At 45.3% G+C, this 16,187-nt stretch overlaps 2 protein-coding genes across 2 annotated transcripts; both read right to left on the bottom strand.

Annotated features, from left to right (window-relative positions):
- Positions 1 to 206: 206 nt before the first annotated feature.
- On the bottom strand, positions 207 to 3,530 carry LOC125543913 (calumenin). Its single transcript, XM_048707411.1, has 7 exons — positions 2,813 to 3,530; positions 2,588 to 2,687; positions 2,443 to 2,508; positions 1,504 to 1,668; positions 1,316 to 1,412; positions 721 to 851; positions 207 to 626 (listed from the first exon to the last, which is right to left on the bottom strand). Exons 1-6 carry the CDS (start codon positions 3,432 to 3,434, stop codon positions 732 to 734), a joined length of 1,170 nt encoding a protein of 389 aa, XP_048563368.1. The 5' UTR covers positions 3,435 to 3,530; the 3' UTR covers positions 207 to 626; positions 721 to 731.
- A 281-nt stretch (positions 3,531 to 3,811) lies between these two features.
- On the bottom strand, positions 3,812 to 10,719 carry LOC125543912 (developmentally-regulated G-protein 2). The gene is made up of 12 exons (XM_048707410.1): positions 10,514 to 10,719; positions 10,286 to 10,410; positions 7,975 to 8,042; positions 7,750 to 7,826; positions 7,119 to 7,299; positions 6,978 to 7,034; positions 5,847 to 5,921; positions 5,079 to 5,198; positions 4,832 to 5,002; positions 4,559 to 4,672; positions 4,287 to 4,457; positions 3,812 to 4,184 (listed from the first exon to the last, which is right to left on the bottom strand). The coding sequence occupies exons 2-12, from the start codon at positions 10,353 to 10,355 to the stop codon at positions 4,089 to 4,091; spliced, it is 1,200 nt and encodes a 399-aa protein (XP_048563367.1). The 5' UTR covers positions 10,356 to 10,410; positions 10,514 to 10,719; the 3' UTR covers positions 3,812 to 4,088.
- Positions 10,720 to 16,187: the final 5,468 nt, after the last annotated feature.

Below are 16,187 nucleotides of genomic sequence, written 5' to 3'. Positions count from 1 at the left end.
CCATAGAGCATAGCAGGAAACAATTCATGAACATCTCAGGAAGTGCCGAAACATCCTTCACCTGTCCTATATCATAGAGAAATATTAAGAGCATATTTGTGTTGCATTAATAGACACAGCAAGAATTATCATGCTTTTTCCTTGAAACATAGGCAAGACGGATCCCTACTCAACTACGGAGACAGGAGAGCAAACAGCTGATCTCATTTCACAGAACGAAACAGCAGTGTGTATTATCGAACTTGCGTCTGCTCATCACTGCCAAGTGTTAATTTTCTCATTCTTCACCACCAAGGTTCCGTGCGTTTTACAAAACTGAGACGGTGCCAGCTCAGCTTAATCTAAACTAACCTGGACTCCTATCACCAGTAAGATGCCATTTCATTTCACTAAACAATTCAGAGAATCAAAGCAGCACCTGATCCCCCCGTGTCACGCCATACCAACTCTAAGCTGTGTGCTGTCCAGATACAGGCGATGCCAAGGCACGGTAAGGGTACAGAGATAAGATACCGTGGCACGCTGATTCTTTCAAGTATTCACACAGCATTTTGATTAGTAATGATGCATTTGGAATCCTTCCTGCTAGATTGCCTGTCACATTTCATGGTTAGGTTACCTACGATCTGCGAAAAGAAAAGATAATTTTAGTTGCGGTGCCCAGGAAAGCAGTGACAGGCAGGTGAACTGCACGGCTAGGAAACAGATGGGTGCAGTTACCTGCAGATGCCTTAGCGGAACTCTTCATGGAAGTAGTCCTCGTCGTCGCTGAAGTAAACACTACCATAAAATGCATAGGGGTTCTCGATCATCTCTTCCAGTGTTAGCCTTCCATCATGATCTTTGTCTGCCTAATTTTTTTTGGAAAAAGCAAATCAAATCGAGGACAAAAGAGACCCCACACATGTTTGCCCTAAGCTGAGGTACAATTGCCCTTTTGCTTGACCATGTATCAAGTATAAAAGTAAGTTCAAATAGCTGCAGTCAGTTACTAGCCAAATGAGATTGATGACCACCCCTAGTCAAAAACGTCTAGGACAATGGCAAAAAACAAGATATGAGAAAACAAATAGCTGCTTCACCATATAAGTATAAATCCTAAACTAACAAATTAGCATTTCGAAGAACTTCAGTCCCTTCAGCAACATTTTCATTATGCACATAGACATAACGGCAGCATGCTAACGTACCTTGAATTCTTCAACGATTATCTTACGCAACATATACATAATAAACAGAACCTCGCACTATTCTAAGGTCTCAATTAATAAGAGAAAATTAAGTAAAAAAGCTCCAGGGGGGATGCGGATCAAACCTCTGAAATAGCATGTGTGGCTTGCTGTCTGGCATAATAGCGTTCGGACAGATGGAGCTTATCAAGAACAGGTTCTAGTTCATGCTCTGAAATGAACCTACATAAGAAAAGTTCAAATGCATAAAAAAAGTTGGTCATATGAGAAATTTCATCACTGGAAGTCCTAAATCAAAGCTCCAATCATGTACCCGTCATTATCTTTGTCAAGCTTGGAAAACCGCTCGTTTGCAATTGTCATGTTCCCAATATGAGAAATAGCTGCATTCTCGTCATCATAACCATGTATATGGTCATGTAGCCCATGAAAGTATTCTTCGAAGTTTAACTTTCCATCACCATCTTTATCTCTCTGCCTGGACATGGCATATGGGCAACACAAGGAACTGTGAGTGCTCTCATATAATATAGGTAGATAATGAAATAATGGAAGGAATATTCACCTCCAGAAAAACATTTTGTGATACAAAATTCACAGCATTCCAGACAAAAAAAAAATACGTATGCCCATTCAATAGGTTCTTTAGTCTTTTGACCTAGCAAAACACAACGCTCTGGGATGTTACTTGCAACTGCTCAAACTTGATGTGGTTTTAACTTCTTCACAGGGTGACTATTGTAATACGATGAGGTGGTGTGTGCTTATAGGTCTACAACGTAGCTTCTTTTGCACTTAATTTAGAAAGATAGATTTTTGTTGTGACACCTAAAGAGGCACGCAATAGGGATATCTATTTCCAATTATCTCACAAATGACTTAATTGAGTGACAAAAAGTGCATCAGGTCTGACAGACACACACAGGATATCAGGATATTCATGAGGCATGACCATGGTAGAAAATTTTGGGGAGGCCACTGTTCACCTATCAGTGACTGTGAACCAAGCAACCCCTTCATATTGAACTGTTAGACCATCCAACGAACGATGTAAATTCATGTACTCTATAAAGATTAGCATTGTAAAATTTTGCTGCTTTAATCTGCATTAAGGTACTAGCAGGAAATCAGGACTACTAGCTAAGTACCAAGTACTAGTCGTCTGCAGTAGGTTCAAGTTTAAACCCAAGTCCGCATACTTGTCTGCTTTAATCTGCACGGAATTCAGGATTGCGGAAAAGGAAGAATTTACCTTAATTCTTGTCTGCAGAGCAAGTTGATAATTTTAGGATTCTCCGAATCACTTGGATTAAGAAAGCTGCAGTAAAGAAATACAGAAAGTATTAATATACAATCAAGAACCACATGATCTTTTGTACACTGAAATGAATGCATACTCGTGAAACTCAGTTTTATTGAGGAAACCATCCCCGTTGACGTCCGAAGCATTGAAGTGCTCCTCTTTCCACCACGGGAACCCCAGTGAGTTGCCATCTCCTGCAAATCATTAGCTAGTAAGTTCATTCCGCATTATATTATTCCATGATGATTTTTTTTCTTTTTTTGGCTCGCTGAGTTCATTCAACGTGCAAAGAAGAACAAAATGCGGGGAAGAGTTGTACCATGGGACTGTTGGCGCAGCGCCCGGAAAGTAGTGAAGGAGACGATCCCGTTGCCGTTCTTGTCATAGAGCTCCATCTCCCTGGCGGAGCGATGGAGCTGGTCAGCCCTGGCCTGATCGAGGTTCCACCTGATGAGCTCATCGAGGGAGACGAAGCCGTCCTTGGGGCTGAGGTCGATCTTGGGGAAAAGCGCGCGGATGCGGTCGGAGACGTTGAAGCGATCGTCGTCGTTGATGAAGTCCTCTTCCTCCTTGAGGAACTCCTCCCACTCCTTCATGTGGTCGTCCTTCTCGGCGTCGCCATGGAGGATGCGGTAGTGCTCGCGCTCCCACTCCTTGTCCTCCAGCCGCCGCTCCAGCTCGGCGATGGCCGGGTCGAAGGGCGCCGCGTGGCGGTTTCCTCCGGAATCGTGGACAGCGCCGGCCCCGTAGGAAGAAGCGACGGCGGCGGAGTTCTTGGGGTGGAGCTTGAGGCGGCGGTGGGGGCTGCGGCCGTGGGGCTGAAGGCGGGGGGTGTAGGAGGCAAGGAGTATGAACATGAGTAATGAGATAGTGACCACGCAGAGGAAGAGGACCGCGGCCGGAGACTTCCGCCCCGGCGAGGCCGCCGCCGGCGGCGTCATCGCCGGCAAGAGAACGGGAGGCGAGGGGGGGCGAGCGAGCGAGCAGTCGGTCGGTCGGTTTACGGGTCGGAGATTTGGACCCGCTGGCCCATAACGGGTGGCGTGAGCATAACAAATTAGCTGCTTCGTGATGACGTCCAAAGCGCTGGCCGCGCCAATAGCCTCTCGACACGCGTGCTGTGTGAGCACTTGAGCCAGTTTTATCTTGTCCAGTAATTAATGTGTGCAAAAGAGCATTCCAGTGGGCGAATCAGCTGTAGAATCCATTAATTAACGGAAATGTTAAAAATCTATCATCAGATTTTTAACCATGACAAATCTGACATCCAGGACGGCGAATTATGTTGACGCAAGCATGGCAATTTCTTGCGAGAACATAACTTCAAATCAGATTTGTAGTGGAATCCATTAATTAATTAATGTTCCAAACACAGTACGATAACAAGAGGTAGCATCTGTAACTAACTCATTTGCAAAGTTTGCTGGCAAAAACACTCACTGCGTGTACACAAGCCTGCCTCATCTTATACAGCATGAGAGCACATATACTATCTGGATAAAAGCAACATTTGTCATATGATTGTGCGGAGATGCCAGGCTTGATGGTCGCCCAAAATAGCATCCGGCTCAGCTAGTTCCAAATCGGCGATGGGATCATGTCTTGAGAGGAGCTTTCTTCACCCTGTCGGAGATTCGGTCAGGTGCATTGGTGTGCGACTTGAAACGGCCTCGTCCGCCCTCCTCTTTTTCCTGAATCAATCAAAGTTGTTGCACATCCACAGGGAGGGTTAGCATCTTGTAATGTTTTCAAGGACGTGATTATTGAGCTATAAGAAAGAAAGAATAACCGACCTTCTTCTTTACTATCTGGACCACATCCTCGTCTTCAAGACCATGGCCAAGACCACAATGCTGTGGATAGTGCCGAGCACTCGTTCCCCACACGAGCACATATTTCACATCCTTGAGTAAGCTCCTGTGGATGTGATTGCAGAAGTCTTCAACTGTGCAACCACCCCTATCCTGATTCATTCATGCCAACACAACCATCAGACCCATTTCAGTGCAAGCATGCATGGCGTGAGAGAGAGAGAGAGAGAGAGAGAGAGAGAGAGCAAACATACACTAGAAAGAACCACTGGATCTCCGAAATCAGGCTGCTGACCCTGCGGCTTTGTATACACTCTCACCAGACCCATTTCCTCCCACATTCTTGCTAATAGCCTGTCCAAGTTCAACTGCAAACAAGGACGACTAGTTTCACTTTTTTTAACAAACAAAAATGTGAAACAAACAACTTACTGTAACATCTACACTAGCAAACACCAACTTTAATTATGCTGGACACCAATTTTTTAACTTTTGACACCCCACAAATAATCAAGGAGGAAACATACCTGCAAATTGCAGCTGATAACAAGTGAATTTGGTTGCCGAGCAAGATTATCCACATCATCAATACCCACAACATCAATCTTGTTATATACATAAACACACTTGATGTACTTCCGATTTCCTTCAATCACATCAATCAGATCATCCACAGTAGAATCCTCACGGAATAATACCTACAAGTAAATTAAAGTAATGAGTTAAAATTGAAAACGTGCACACATAACGCCACTAACACACACCGGCATGCACCTCTGCATTATGAATTTTGTACTCATGCAGTATCTGATAGCAGAGCTTCTCATCAATATGGGTTAAAGGTGCTGTGCTGTTGAAAGAAATCCCACCAGTCTTCTTCCTCTTGAAGTATATCTATTTGTCCACACAAAAAAGTGATTCATCAACCAAGAAAAACATGTATAAATAGCAAATGCATATATCAACTTCCTCATAATCAACAGAATGTAACTAATAGAAACCAGCAATTTAGGACAACACCATAAGACATGTAGTACGACTAACTCATAGAGCTGGTTGGATGAGTCACATAGTTCAGGTCAGCACTTGTCCGTTACAAACCCTAAAAGTAGCACAAACTTCATCAATTGTGATGGATGCTCGGTTCTTCACAAAAAGGTGATTTAGAACATCAATAACTCTCCATACCATGCTAACCGTTTTTTAGCCCATTCTCCCTTCACCTCCACAGTCCAACCAAAATTATTATGACTGCTGTACATAATTAATAATAAAATACACGCACTGTCATGTGGTATGTGTTGGCCCGATGAACTTTGTGCATTCTTTGAACATTGTACTTGGCAATACTTTCCCAGCACACACACAAAAAAAAGGAGCTGATTCAGTTTTAGATTGGCACAATTACACATCCAGGCAGATAGTCAGATGTATGTGGACATCGACTTGAGCCATACAGTATGTCTTCTATATAGTTGTCTTATGTCCATTTGGGTTTGTCCTAGTTCGCAGTTCACACCAAGTGACTAAAGAAATGTATACCTGAGGAGGCCTTTTGTTCAGACGGAGGCCAACAGCTTCCAGTTCTCTAGTTAATATTTGGCGATGCCCTTCACTCTGAAAATAAAATTAGAGCATGAATCCAATAAGCAATTAGAACTCGGGTAATGCCCGGTCATGTGCAATCATCGTGTATAAGAAGGGGAAGATTGCATGTAAATAATTCTTCTTATTTTATATCATTTTTTAAATAACATACACACCACAACCCTTCATCTCCATTAAGATCTCGAGAAGTTTCAAGCAGCCATACCATTAACTTAAAGAATAAATATGGCATACATTTATCTCTTCAACAGTTTAGCAATATCTCAGCCAGATTTGAGAACACGTATCCCAACTACCATACAACATTAGGTGAAAAAGGATAGTATTAATATTAACCAGCCAGGTCCTCTGCGTCTCTTTAACATTATTATAACGGAAATTGCGTTAGAACTTTCTAAATTATCGCCACCTTCTCACCTGCTCCCCGCAACTTGTTTTCTTCCTTAGGTCTCCCTACTTGCCGGTTGTCTCTGTTCCTCACATGGCCATTTCAGTTAGTCTAATGGTGAAAAGGAGCCATGTGAGGAACAGAGTAAAGTTAAGGGAGCAAAGTAAGAAAATGACGAATGTAGAGAGCTCCAGTGTAATTTCTCTTAAGACGCCACTCATTTTTCTCTTACTTTCCAAGCCATCCCTTTTTTAAACTGCTTTCTTTATTTTGTCTCCAATTTTTCCTTCTGATCATCTGACTTCAATTTTTGCAGCCTAAAACTTTCCCCATGAACAAGATAACTTTATAACATGGTGTTGAAGGGATCAGATGAGAACGTTCATACTTGAAGCATTCTACCATGAAAGAGGTGACATTCCGGCTGCTCTTGTGAACGAGATCCAAGTTATGGGGGCCAGAATAGCCTATTCTGTCGTTAAAACAGGAAGCACGCTACCCAAAAGAACCTACAGTCCAGGACATGTTTCCGTTGCTTTACAGTTCCCCCTTGTCTCTAATCATAAAGTATTGATTATGCTTAAAAAAATCATATCTTCTGAAAATTGAGCAAACAGGGATGTCCAAGCAATGAAGCAAAGCTTGTGACTTGAGTGGGGTAAAGATGCACTACTTACTTTTGAGGCGTCAAGAACCATAAGCACGAGATCTGATGACTTGGCGACAGCGATAACCTGAAAACAGCAACAACGATGTAAAATCAAAGTAATATCGCCAAGTGAATTATCCTTATAATTAAACCAACAGTATTTATTTACCTGCCTACCACGCCCCTTGCCTTCAGAGGCGCCTTCAATGATACCGGGAAGATCAAGAAGCTGGATTTTGGTGTCATTGTAATGGATAATACCAGGAATGCAAGTGAGGGTTGTGAACTCATATGATGCAGCTTCAGAATGTGTCCCGGTTAGCATAGTTAAAAGAGTTGACTTTCCAACACTGCAATATGAAACTCGTGTGAGTCATAATGACATTATATACCTAAGTGGATAACTAGATCGAGCCTTGTATGCATAGCAATACAAACAGGAAACTTTTAGCTTAAGTTAGTAACCATGTAGAAAAGGGCAGGAGATTAATATTGGGTAAAAGAAAGTAGGTATAAGTTATAGCATTTTTTTCCAAGAGAAAAAGGTAGAGGCACAAGTATGAGTAGGGTCATCAGATGATTCAGATATCACATCTCCATTTTATGCAACCTGATGGTTGAATTAGATTGACAGAGAGACATGGGTCAAGAATACAAGTAAGCACAGCACATGATACATCTGGAAGACAGAACATTCTTCCTATTATAGAAGAGCACAAGAATTAACAATCTAGTGCTACAAACCAAAACGCTTGAGAACCCACAAAACAGTACTCAGTTTGTAGGCATAAGAAAGAGACCTGGGAAACCCTATAAGCGCAACACGACCATGCCCGAACTTTGTGACCTCAAAACCATCTCCTCCAGCACTGGCACCCTGTATCAACAACATGAGACGGCTGCTGTTACTAGAAATCTTTGATGTTAAAGGGAGTGAAAGAATTTAGTATGGATTGACTAAGAAAAAACAAAACAATAGTTATGTATGATCGTCTAAATTGTGCAGCGCCATAAATTAGAAGTACCTTTGGAGGCTCTAGTAACTGTGTCCTCAGTTTTGCAATTTTTGCCTTCAGTTGTCCAAGATGATATTCTGTGTGACAATAAAAACTTAAGTTAGTCTCTAGAACCGGAAAACAGCCTTTAGTATATCACGTAGCATACCACAATGACCCGTTACAAAATAAGGATAAACCACAAATACTCGTTGCTAGAAAATTAATTATCATTGTTTTTCAGGCGTCACTTAGGTGACAGGGCGCCCTCCGACAGCATGGCGCCGAGCTCGCCTTTGGTAGCTTTGAAAGGCGTCCACCTTAGAGCTTTGAGGCGTCTGGACGTATCTTAGGCACACAAGGCGCAACCTTGGGCCAAATCAGACGCCATAGTCAGAGCAGGCAGCGGGTAACTGAGCTGTCCAGAGGGAACAAGGACTGGCGCGCAAGTAAGGTGAGAAGGAGGGGAAAGAGGGAAACAAATCAGTCTACCCAAATGCCTGCAGAGAAAGAGCTCTCTCCTCTCTGGCGGCGGCTGCAGAGTGGAGAACCACCGTCTACAGCTCAGCTCTGCGCCAGCTTCCTCCTCTCCGGTCTCGGCTCCCCCTCTAGCGCAGCCTTCTGGCTATCGTCCTCTCTCTCTTCCCCACCCTCGTCTACTTCTTCCGCCTCATCTGGTCTTCCTTCCATCCCGTCCCAGTTCTCTGTTTCTCCAAACGATTGAGAGGATGACTTCCTCTGGCACAGATCTGCCAGTTTCCTCTCCGGTTTCTACTCTTCATCCTCTGGCGCAGGCGCGGAGCACTCCCCCAGCAGCAGCAAGGTATGGCTCATTTCCCCTCCTTTCTCTTCTCCCCGCCCTCCGTTGTTTCCATCCCCTCCAGGTGCTCTCTTTCTGTGTGTGCCTGGCCGCATGTCTGCTCTTTTTCTCCTCCACCTCTTCTTCTTCTTCTCATCTACATCTGCTTCTTCTCCTCCACATCTTTGACGGCCCTTCCTTAGTGTCGCTGCAGTAGCCAAGTGTCCCTGCTCTGATGGATCAAGCGCCTGCCACCTGGTAATGCGTATGATCTGTCTAATGATCCTAGGAGAAAAGCTAAATCCAACAACCCAAAATGGAAATATGTGTTCTGGCCAGCTTTAGAGAGGAAAATTTTACTCCAGTGTACGTAGTCCATGCTGGAGTGAGAAGGCTGAAGCAGCACCTTTCTGGGGGTTTCAGTGATGTGGATAAGTGTCAAGGCACCCGTGAAAATTAGTAAAGAGATGCACTACTTCTTAAACACAAGAAAATTTAAAGCTATGTAACAATGTATAGATGAGGGGGGTGAAGCTCAAGTTCAGAAGCATCATTCCCTCATATAAACAAGATGATTTGGGGCCTGTACTTTGCATACAGCCATCATGTTATGAAACTTGTGGTGCATTTATGTTAACGCTAGTTGTTGAATCTCCTAATTCGCTGTCATATATTATATATTTATGTGCCTAACGCATCACCTCGCCTTATGCTTTAAGCGTGCAAAAGGTGAGTCCGTGCTACAGTGCCTTGCCTCGCCTTACCGCCTTAAAAACATTGTTAATTGTCAAGAAAAACTTGAGGTTACAGACTGAAAGGCACAAATTGTGCATACATATAAATGCACATACAGTTCCTTGCTAATTTGTTTTTCTCTACAATTTTTCTGGCTGTTATCTGACCAGCAGTCTTGGCGAAATATTTTTGAGAATTAGAGGTTTTTCTCTGCAACAAATTCCCTAACATATTGTGCATATGTATTTTGCAGAATACATACCTGTTTGTAACAGTATGCAAAGTGTTCATACCAAAATGCATAAAGATGGATAGACATGAAACAATTGGTTGATTTGAACTAAAAAGAACATAAGGACGGAAAAGGATTGTTCTTGATCCAGTAATCATGAATTACATAGATGTGCAGGCCCCTGTGGGAAAACCATTTGTCTGGAAATTTTAGAATTATCATAAATCCACCAGTGGATGCACAATTAGTATACAGACTGTCCGATTTACTTATACGTCTAGGACAATGAACGGCCATGTGATCACAGATTATAGCTATAGAACAAAATGTCTGTCTAAATTTTCTAACAGAGGTACGAAAACATAGAAAGCATGAGCAAAGTAGAAAGTGATAATCCAAGAAAGGCCGAAACCACAATATGTCCATTTCACTTCCACCAGAATCCCCTCCCCAGCTTATATTTCATCACTAGATAAAGTGGCACAGTAGAGTACAGCAGAAAAGAACAAAGAGTAGGCAGCGATGAGCAATAATCCCACGGTAGTAATTTCAAGGGGCAATGAAGGCAACACAACCTGTTGCTTTGTTCTTCTGCGTCCGGGCCATCTCGGCCTCAATCTCCTTGATCCTCTCGAGGATACCCATCTTTCACCTTGTGAGGTACGCACCTTTCTCCCCACGAAGACAGACTCAGATCGATCTTACATGAGAAGAAGAAAGATCTGTTGGATTCGATTGCTCGCAGCGAGGAAAAGACGAGGGGCAAGACGGAGAAGAGTATAAACAAGCTAGGGCTTCCTCACCAGCCGTAGGAATCACGGCGGGGCGGATCTCGACTCCACTCCCAGTGCAGTGGAGGGGCTTCGAGGTGTGCTCCGGTGCGAAAAGGGGGCGCAGGAGGGGTTTCGGCGGCGCTGGGGCTTTGGGCCGGAAGAGGTGAAGGAGAGCACGGTGAGGTGAGAAGAAGAAGGGTGGTTCAAGGGCGGCAGGGATCACGTTTCGTCAGCCCGTGGTCGATTGGATGGCCTTGATTGATTTGATCCTACACGCCTATTTCTCCGATTTTGCGTTTTGAGGTTTGCGTGCAGCTTAAAAAAGAACTATTATGCATTGTTATATTTTTTGCGAAAAAAGCATCTGAATCTTTTATAGAAATTTAAAATCAGTCGGCTGTCTTGCCGTCCAATGTGGAGATCGGATCATCCAATATAGATTGACCCAGTTCGTCCTCCTGTCCCTACCCCACGCAGCATCCCCTTTCAAAGATCGACCACGTTTTCACCACGGTGGATTGGGAGGAGCTTCATCCATCATGTTTCCTCTCGGCTTTGGGCTCCGTTGTTTGGACCATTGCCCCCGTATGCTGTATGCTGGACCTGCACGCTGATTTCAGGATGGGCAAAAAGGTTCCGTTTTGAGGCGTTTTGGCCAAAGGCAGATGGATTCCGCACCGTCGTGGAGGCTGCTTGGGCTTCGGTGTCTTCTGTGGGAAACCCCTTCGTGGTCCTCAATAACAAGTTGAATGCAACAACAAAGTCGCTGCAAAGGTGGAGCGACAAGTGGATAGGACATGTCAAGATGCAAATCGCTCTAGCCCTGAAACTTATTCTTCGTCTTGATGCACCGATGGAAACAAGGCAACTCTCGGAGCAGGAGTTTGGACTGAGGAAGATCCTAAAGCGGAAGTTGTTGGGTTTATGTTCGCTTGAGAGATCCATTGCGTGCCATCGATCTAGAATAACTTGGCTTCGAGATGGAGACGCCGACTCCCACTTCTTCAAGCAGCACGCCAGCCACGGGAGGCGTTGCAACGCCATCATGGGTCTGCAATGCAACGACCAGTACCTCACGGGCCAAGATGAAATCGTTGAGGCGGTGGATGGCTACTTCCAGGGAATTCTCGGATCGGTGCCACAACGCATAGGGAGCATCAACTTGGATCTTCTTGGTCTCCCACGACTGGACCTCATGTAACGCCCTCGATGCGGCTATATCTCCCACGTGTCGAAGAACGACTTAGAGGCATACCCGCATTGAAAGCAATGTCGTAAGTGAGGTAATATTCACACAACCCATGTAATACATAAGGGAAAGAGATACATAGTTGACTTACACTCGCCACTTCACACAATACATGAATAAAACATTACATCATCCAGATACAATCAAGGCCTGACTACGGAACCAAAATAAAAGAAGACTACCCCAAATGCTACACAGATCCGCGATCGACCCAACTGGGCTCCACTACTGATCGACTGAAACGAAACAACACAAAGGACAAGATCTTCATCGAGCTCCTCCTTGATCTCGGTTGTGTCACCTGCACGGTATCATCGGCACCTGCAAACTGGTTTTGGAAGGAAACTGTGAGTCACGGGGACTCAGCAATCTCACGCCCTCGCGATCAAGACTATTTAAACTTATAGGTAGGGTAAAAGGTATGAGGTGGAGCTGCAGCAAGCGACTACCATGTTTGGTGGCTAACATACGCAAATGAGAGCGAGAAGAGAAGGCAAATGCACGGTCGAACAACTATGATCAAGAAGTGATCCTAGAACAACCTACGTCAAACATAACTCCAACACCGTGTTCACTTCCCGGACTCCGCCGAGAAGAGACCATCACGGTTACACGCGCGGTTGATGCATTTTAATTAAGATAAACTTCAGGTTTTCTACAACCGGATATTAACAAATTCTCATTTGCCCATAACCGCGGGCACAACTTTCGAAAGTTCAAATCCCTGTAGGGGTGTCCCAACTTAGCCCATCACAAGCTCTCACGGTCAACGAAGGATATTCCTTCTCCCAAGACAATCCGATCAGACTCGGCATCCCGGTTACAAGACATCCTCGACAATGGTAAAACAATTCCAGCAAAGCCGCCCGAATGTGCCGACAAATCCCGATAGGAGCTGCACATATCTCGTTCTCAGGGCACACTCAGATTGTCCAAACTTCTGGTAGGCCAACCCAGAGTTGCCCCTGGTGGCCACCGGCGGCTGACAGGTTGGACCAACACTCAGAGAAGCACTGGCCCAGGGGGGTTAAAATAATGATGACCCTCGGGAGCGCGACTCCCAAGGGAAAAGAAAAGGCTATGTGGCAAATGGTAAAACCAAGGTTGGGCCTTGTTGGAGGAGTTTTATTCAAAGCGAACTGTCAAGGGGTTCCCATTATAACCCAACTGTGTAAGAAACACAAAATCCGGGAACATAACACCGATATGACGGAAACTAGGGCGGCAAGAGTGGAACAAAACACCAGGCATAAGGCTGAGCCTTCCACCCTTTACCAAGTATATAGATGCATTAATTAAATAAGAGATATTGTGATATCCCAACAAAATATCCATGTTCCAACAAGGAACAAACTCCAATCTTCACCTGCAACTAACAACGCTATAAGAGGGGCTGAGCAAAGTGGTAACATAGTCAAACAACGGTTTGCTAGGACAAGGTGGGTTAGAGGCTTGGCTTAACAATATGGGAGGCATGATAAGCAAGTGGTAGGTATCGTAGCATAGGCATAGCAAAAGAGCGAGCAACTAGCAAGCAAAGATAGAAGTGATTTCGAGGGTATGGTCATCTTGCCTGAGATCCCGCAAGGAAGAAGAACGAGTCCATGAAGAAGACAAACGGACGAAGTCGAACGAATCCTCACCACACGACGTTATCGGTACCAACCCGAAGAAGCACACCGGAAAGAAGCAAACAACATAGTAAACAACCACCACATAAACATGGCATGATGCACAACCAAATATGATGCATGTCCGGTTTAAAGATACATGGCATGGCAAAAGTGCACAAGCAATCCTACAAATTAAGTGGAGCTCAATATGCAACGGTGCACATTGACGAAACACCACGACAAGTTATTTAGTTCGATCTCGTTTATGTACCCAACAATATTAAATGTTGATTAACATGGCAAGGGCTAAAGTACAACAAAACTACCTATCTAGGCAAGTTTAAATGAGGCCGAAAACAATGAACAACGATTCCGGTAAAACCCCATATGCATATTTTAAGGTTTGGTACTGTTCTGCCCTAAACACAATTTTAGAGTTGTTAAACATGGAAAGTAAAGACACCATGTTAAACTAGGAATTTTTCTACCCCATTTACATATAAAGTTTGTTAAATTCGGAGTTACAGTTATTTAGTTATGAAATAAAACGTTTTAACATGGCATTAAGTAACATAAACGCAAACAACAATTTAAACATTTTTAAACATGGATGAAAATGGCATATTATGAAACTAGATGAAAAACTAAGCATATTTCATATATAAAGTTTTTACAAAAGATGCATGGTTGGTGATTTATTAAATGCATGGACTCTAGGGGCTTTTCTGCAAAACTGACGTTCTCTGGAAAAAAATAGGAAAACGTTCTATGTAAAAAAAACACGATACGGGGCGGATCTGGTTGGCCCATCAGTAACCGGCGCTGGGGGAAGGCATCTCACCCCGCGGGCCTGGCCCATTTGATGGAGGCAGGCCGAGCCTTGGCGAGGCAAGAAGAGGCCCCGTGTGGCTACGTGGTTCTCCTCCACGCTGGCAGAGGAACAAGTCAATGCGCGCTGGAGTTGCTGCGGGCTCGAGGAAGAAGCAGAGGAGGTCGCGGGAAAAAGGGGTCGAGCCCCTCTGTCCGGTGCAGAAACGAGCAGAGGCCGACGCCGACGGGGACCCAGGGCGGCGCGGCTGATCCGGGCTACGGGCGTGGCGGGAGCTACAAGGCCATGGCACGGTGCTCCGGCGACTGTCAAACAAATGGCGGCGGCGCTGGTTACACAAGAGAAGGGGAAAAACAAAGGAGAGGAGAAAGAGGGCTCGCGGGACGGGGCTCACTGGCTGGCTGCTGCTGCCGGGGTCGATTGCTGGTCGAGGTAGCCGGCCGGCATGGAAGAACTCAGACGCCCATGGCGTTCTCCCCTGGTTGGCTGCCGGTGCTGCTCCGGCAGGGAAGTGGAGGCGCACGGGAGGCTCGGGCGCGAGGTCACCTGTTCGGCTACTGCGGCACGGGAACGAGGAGGCAAAGGGGATCGGGCGCGGCTGTGCTAGTCTCCGGCGAGGCCTGTCGAAGATGGCGACCTCGGGCAGGGAAGCGCACGGGAGCTGCGGGCGTCCAGATCGAGCACGAGGAGGACGGCGTACGGGGACGAGGGGTTGGTCAGGCGGGGCTGTGGTGGTTGGCTCGCTGGGGAAAACAAGAGTGGGAGGATTTTTGGATCGGGAGGGGATCCCGAGGAAGGGGAGACAAGAGGAGTGGCGGCCGCGGAATGAGGAGGATGGGACAAGCTGCCTCAAAATTAGGGTTGGACTAGTTTATATATAGGCCTGCGGATTAGGTTGGGGCTATCTCGTCCCTCCGATCGCGAATAAAATAGCTAGGGAGTCTAAATAAGAAAACGGTGACGTTTTGTAGATGTTTGGGGATGTTCCAGACACAACGGTGACGACTGCTCGGGTCGGGTCCCGGACAATTTTCGGACGCGCACGAGGGGGGCCGCGGGCTGTAGAGAGAGCGGTTGGGTCTGGCGGATTGTGAAGAGCGGGTTGGTCTGAGAGAAGAGGGGAGAGATGCAACCCGGCACGGTTTCCGGAGACTGAAACCGTCTGACGTTAGACCAGCTATACTGCCGCTCTAGTTATCCGTTGGGGCATCAAATGATCTCCGGATGCAATGAAACTTGACAGGCGGTCTATCTACACTATAATAAGACCACACGTCAACTCTCATCCCATTCCGAGAACATTTTCCGGCCACTTATAAAATACTATTTCGGACATGCCGCGGGCGCGTGCAAGTGTGGTTGGGCTCAGAACGGACAACGGAGAGAACTCGGAGAACCCGGACGAATGCAAGTTTTAAAACATGATGATGCAATGCACATGATGACATGATAAGATGCAACACGCAAGCAAATGACATGACAACGTCGGCGAATAACTGGAAGACACCTGGCACATCGGTCTCGGGGCGTCACAACACTCCACCACTACAAGAGGATCTCGTCCCGAGATCTAGGATGACACTGGAGAGAAACGAAAGAGGAAGAGGTAAAACAAGTTGCTTCTTTGACCAATGAGTGAAACCAAAGAACCTTGAGAGGTTGAACAAATTGAAAGAAAGAATGCAATGGACATGAACGAAGTAGAAAACACTCTGTTAGAAAAGAGGAACAAGGAAGAACAAATTCGGGTAGCACTCCTGTTGAAAACAGATGCAAGACTTGATATGATGAAAAGACCTTGAGCAAAAGGCACAACACTCCGGATAAATGGATAGGCATGAAAAGAACATGATCTTTGACAAAACGAGATGATGGGTTGAAAAGAGCAACATGACAATGCCTCCGGAACAAAAGAATAGAAGATAGATAATTGAAATAGGAGAATGGAGAAGAAAATGCCAACTTCTGACACAAAAGAGTTTGAAAAGGCATCTTTAGGAGAAGGGTCGAACG

This window comes from Triticum urartu, chromosome 3, assembly GCF_003073215.2.
Source record: "Triticum urartu cultivar G1812 chromosome 3, Tu2.1, whole genome shotgun sequence".
Lineage (NCBI taxonomy): Eukaryota > Viridiplantae > Streptophyta > Magnoliopsida > Poales > Poaceae > Triticum > Triticum urartu.
Note: the sequence above shows the minus strand (reverse complement) of the source record. Positions and strands in the feature narration are given on the sequence as shown.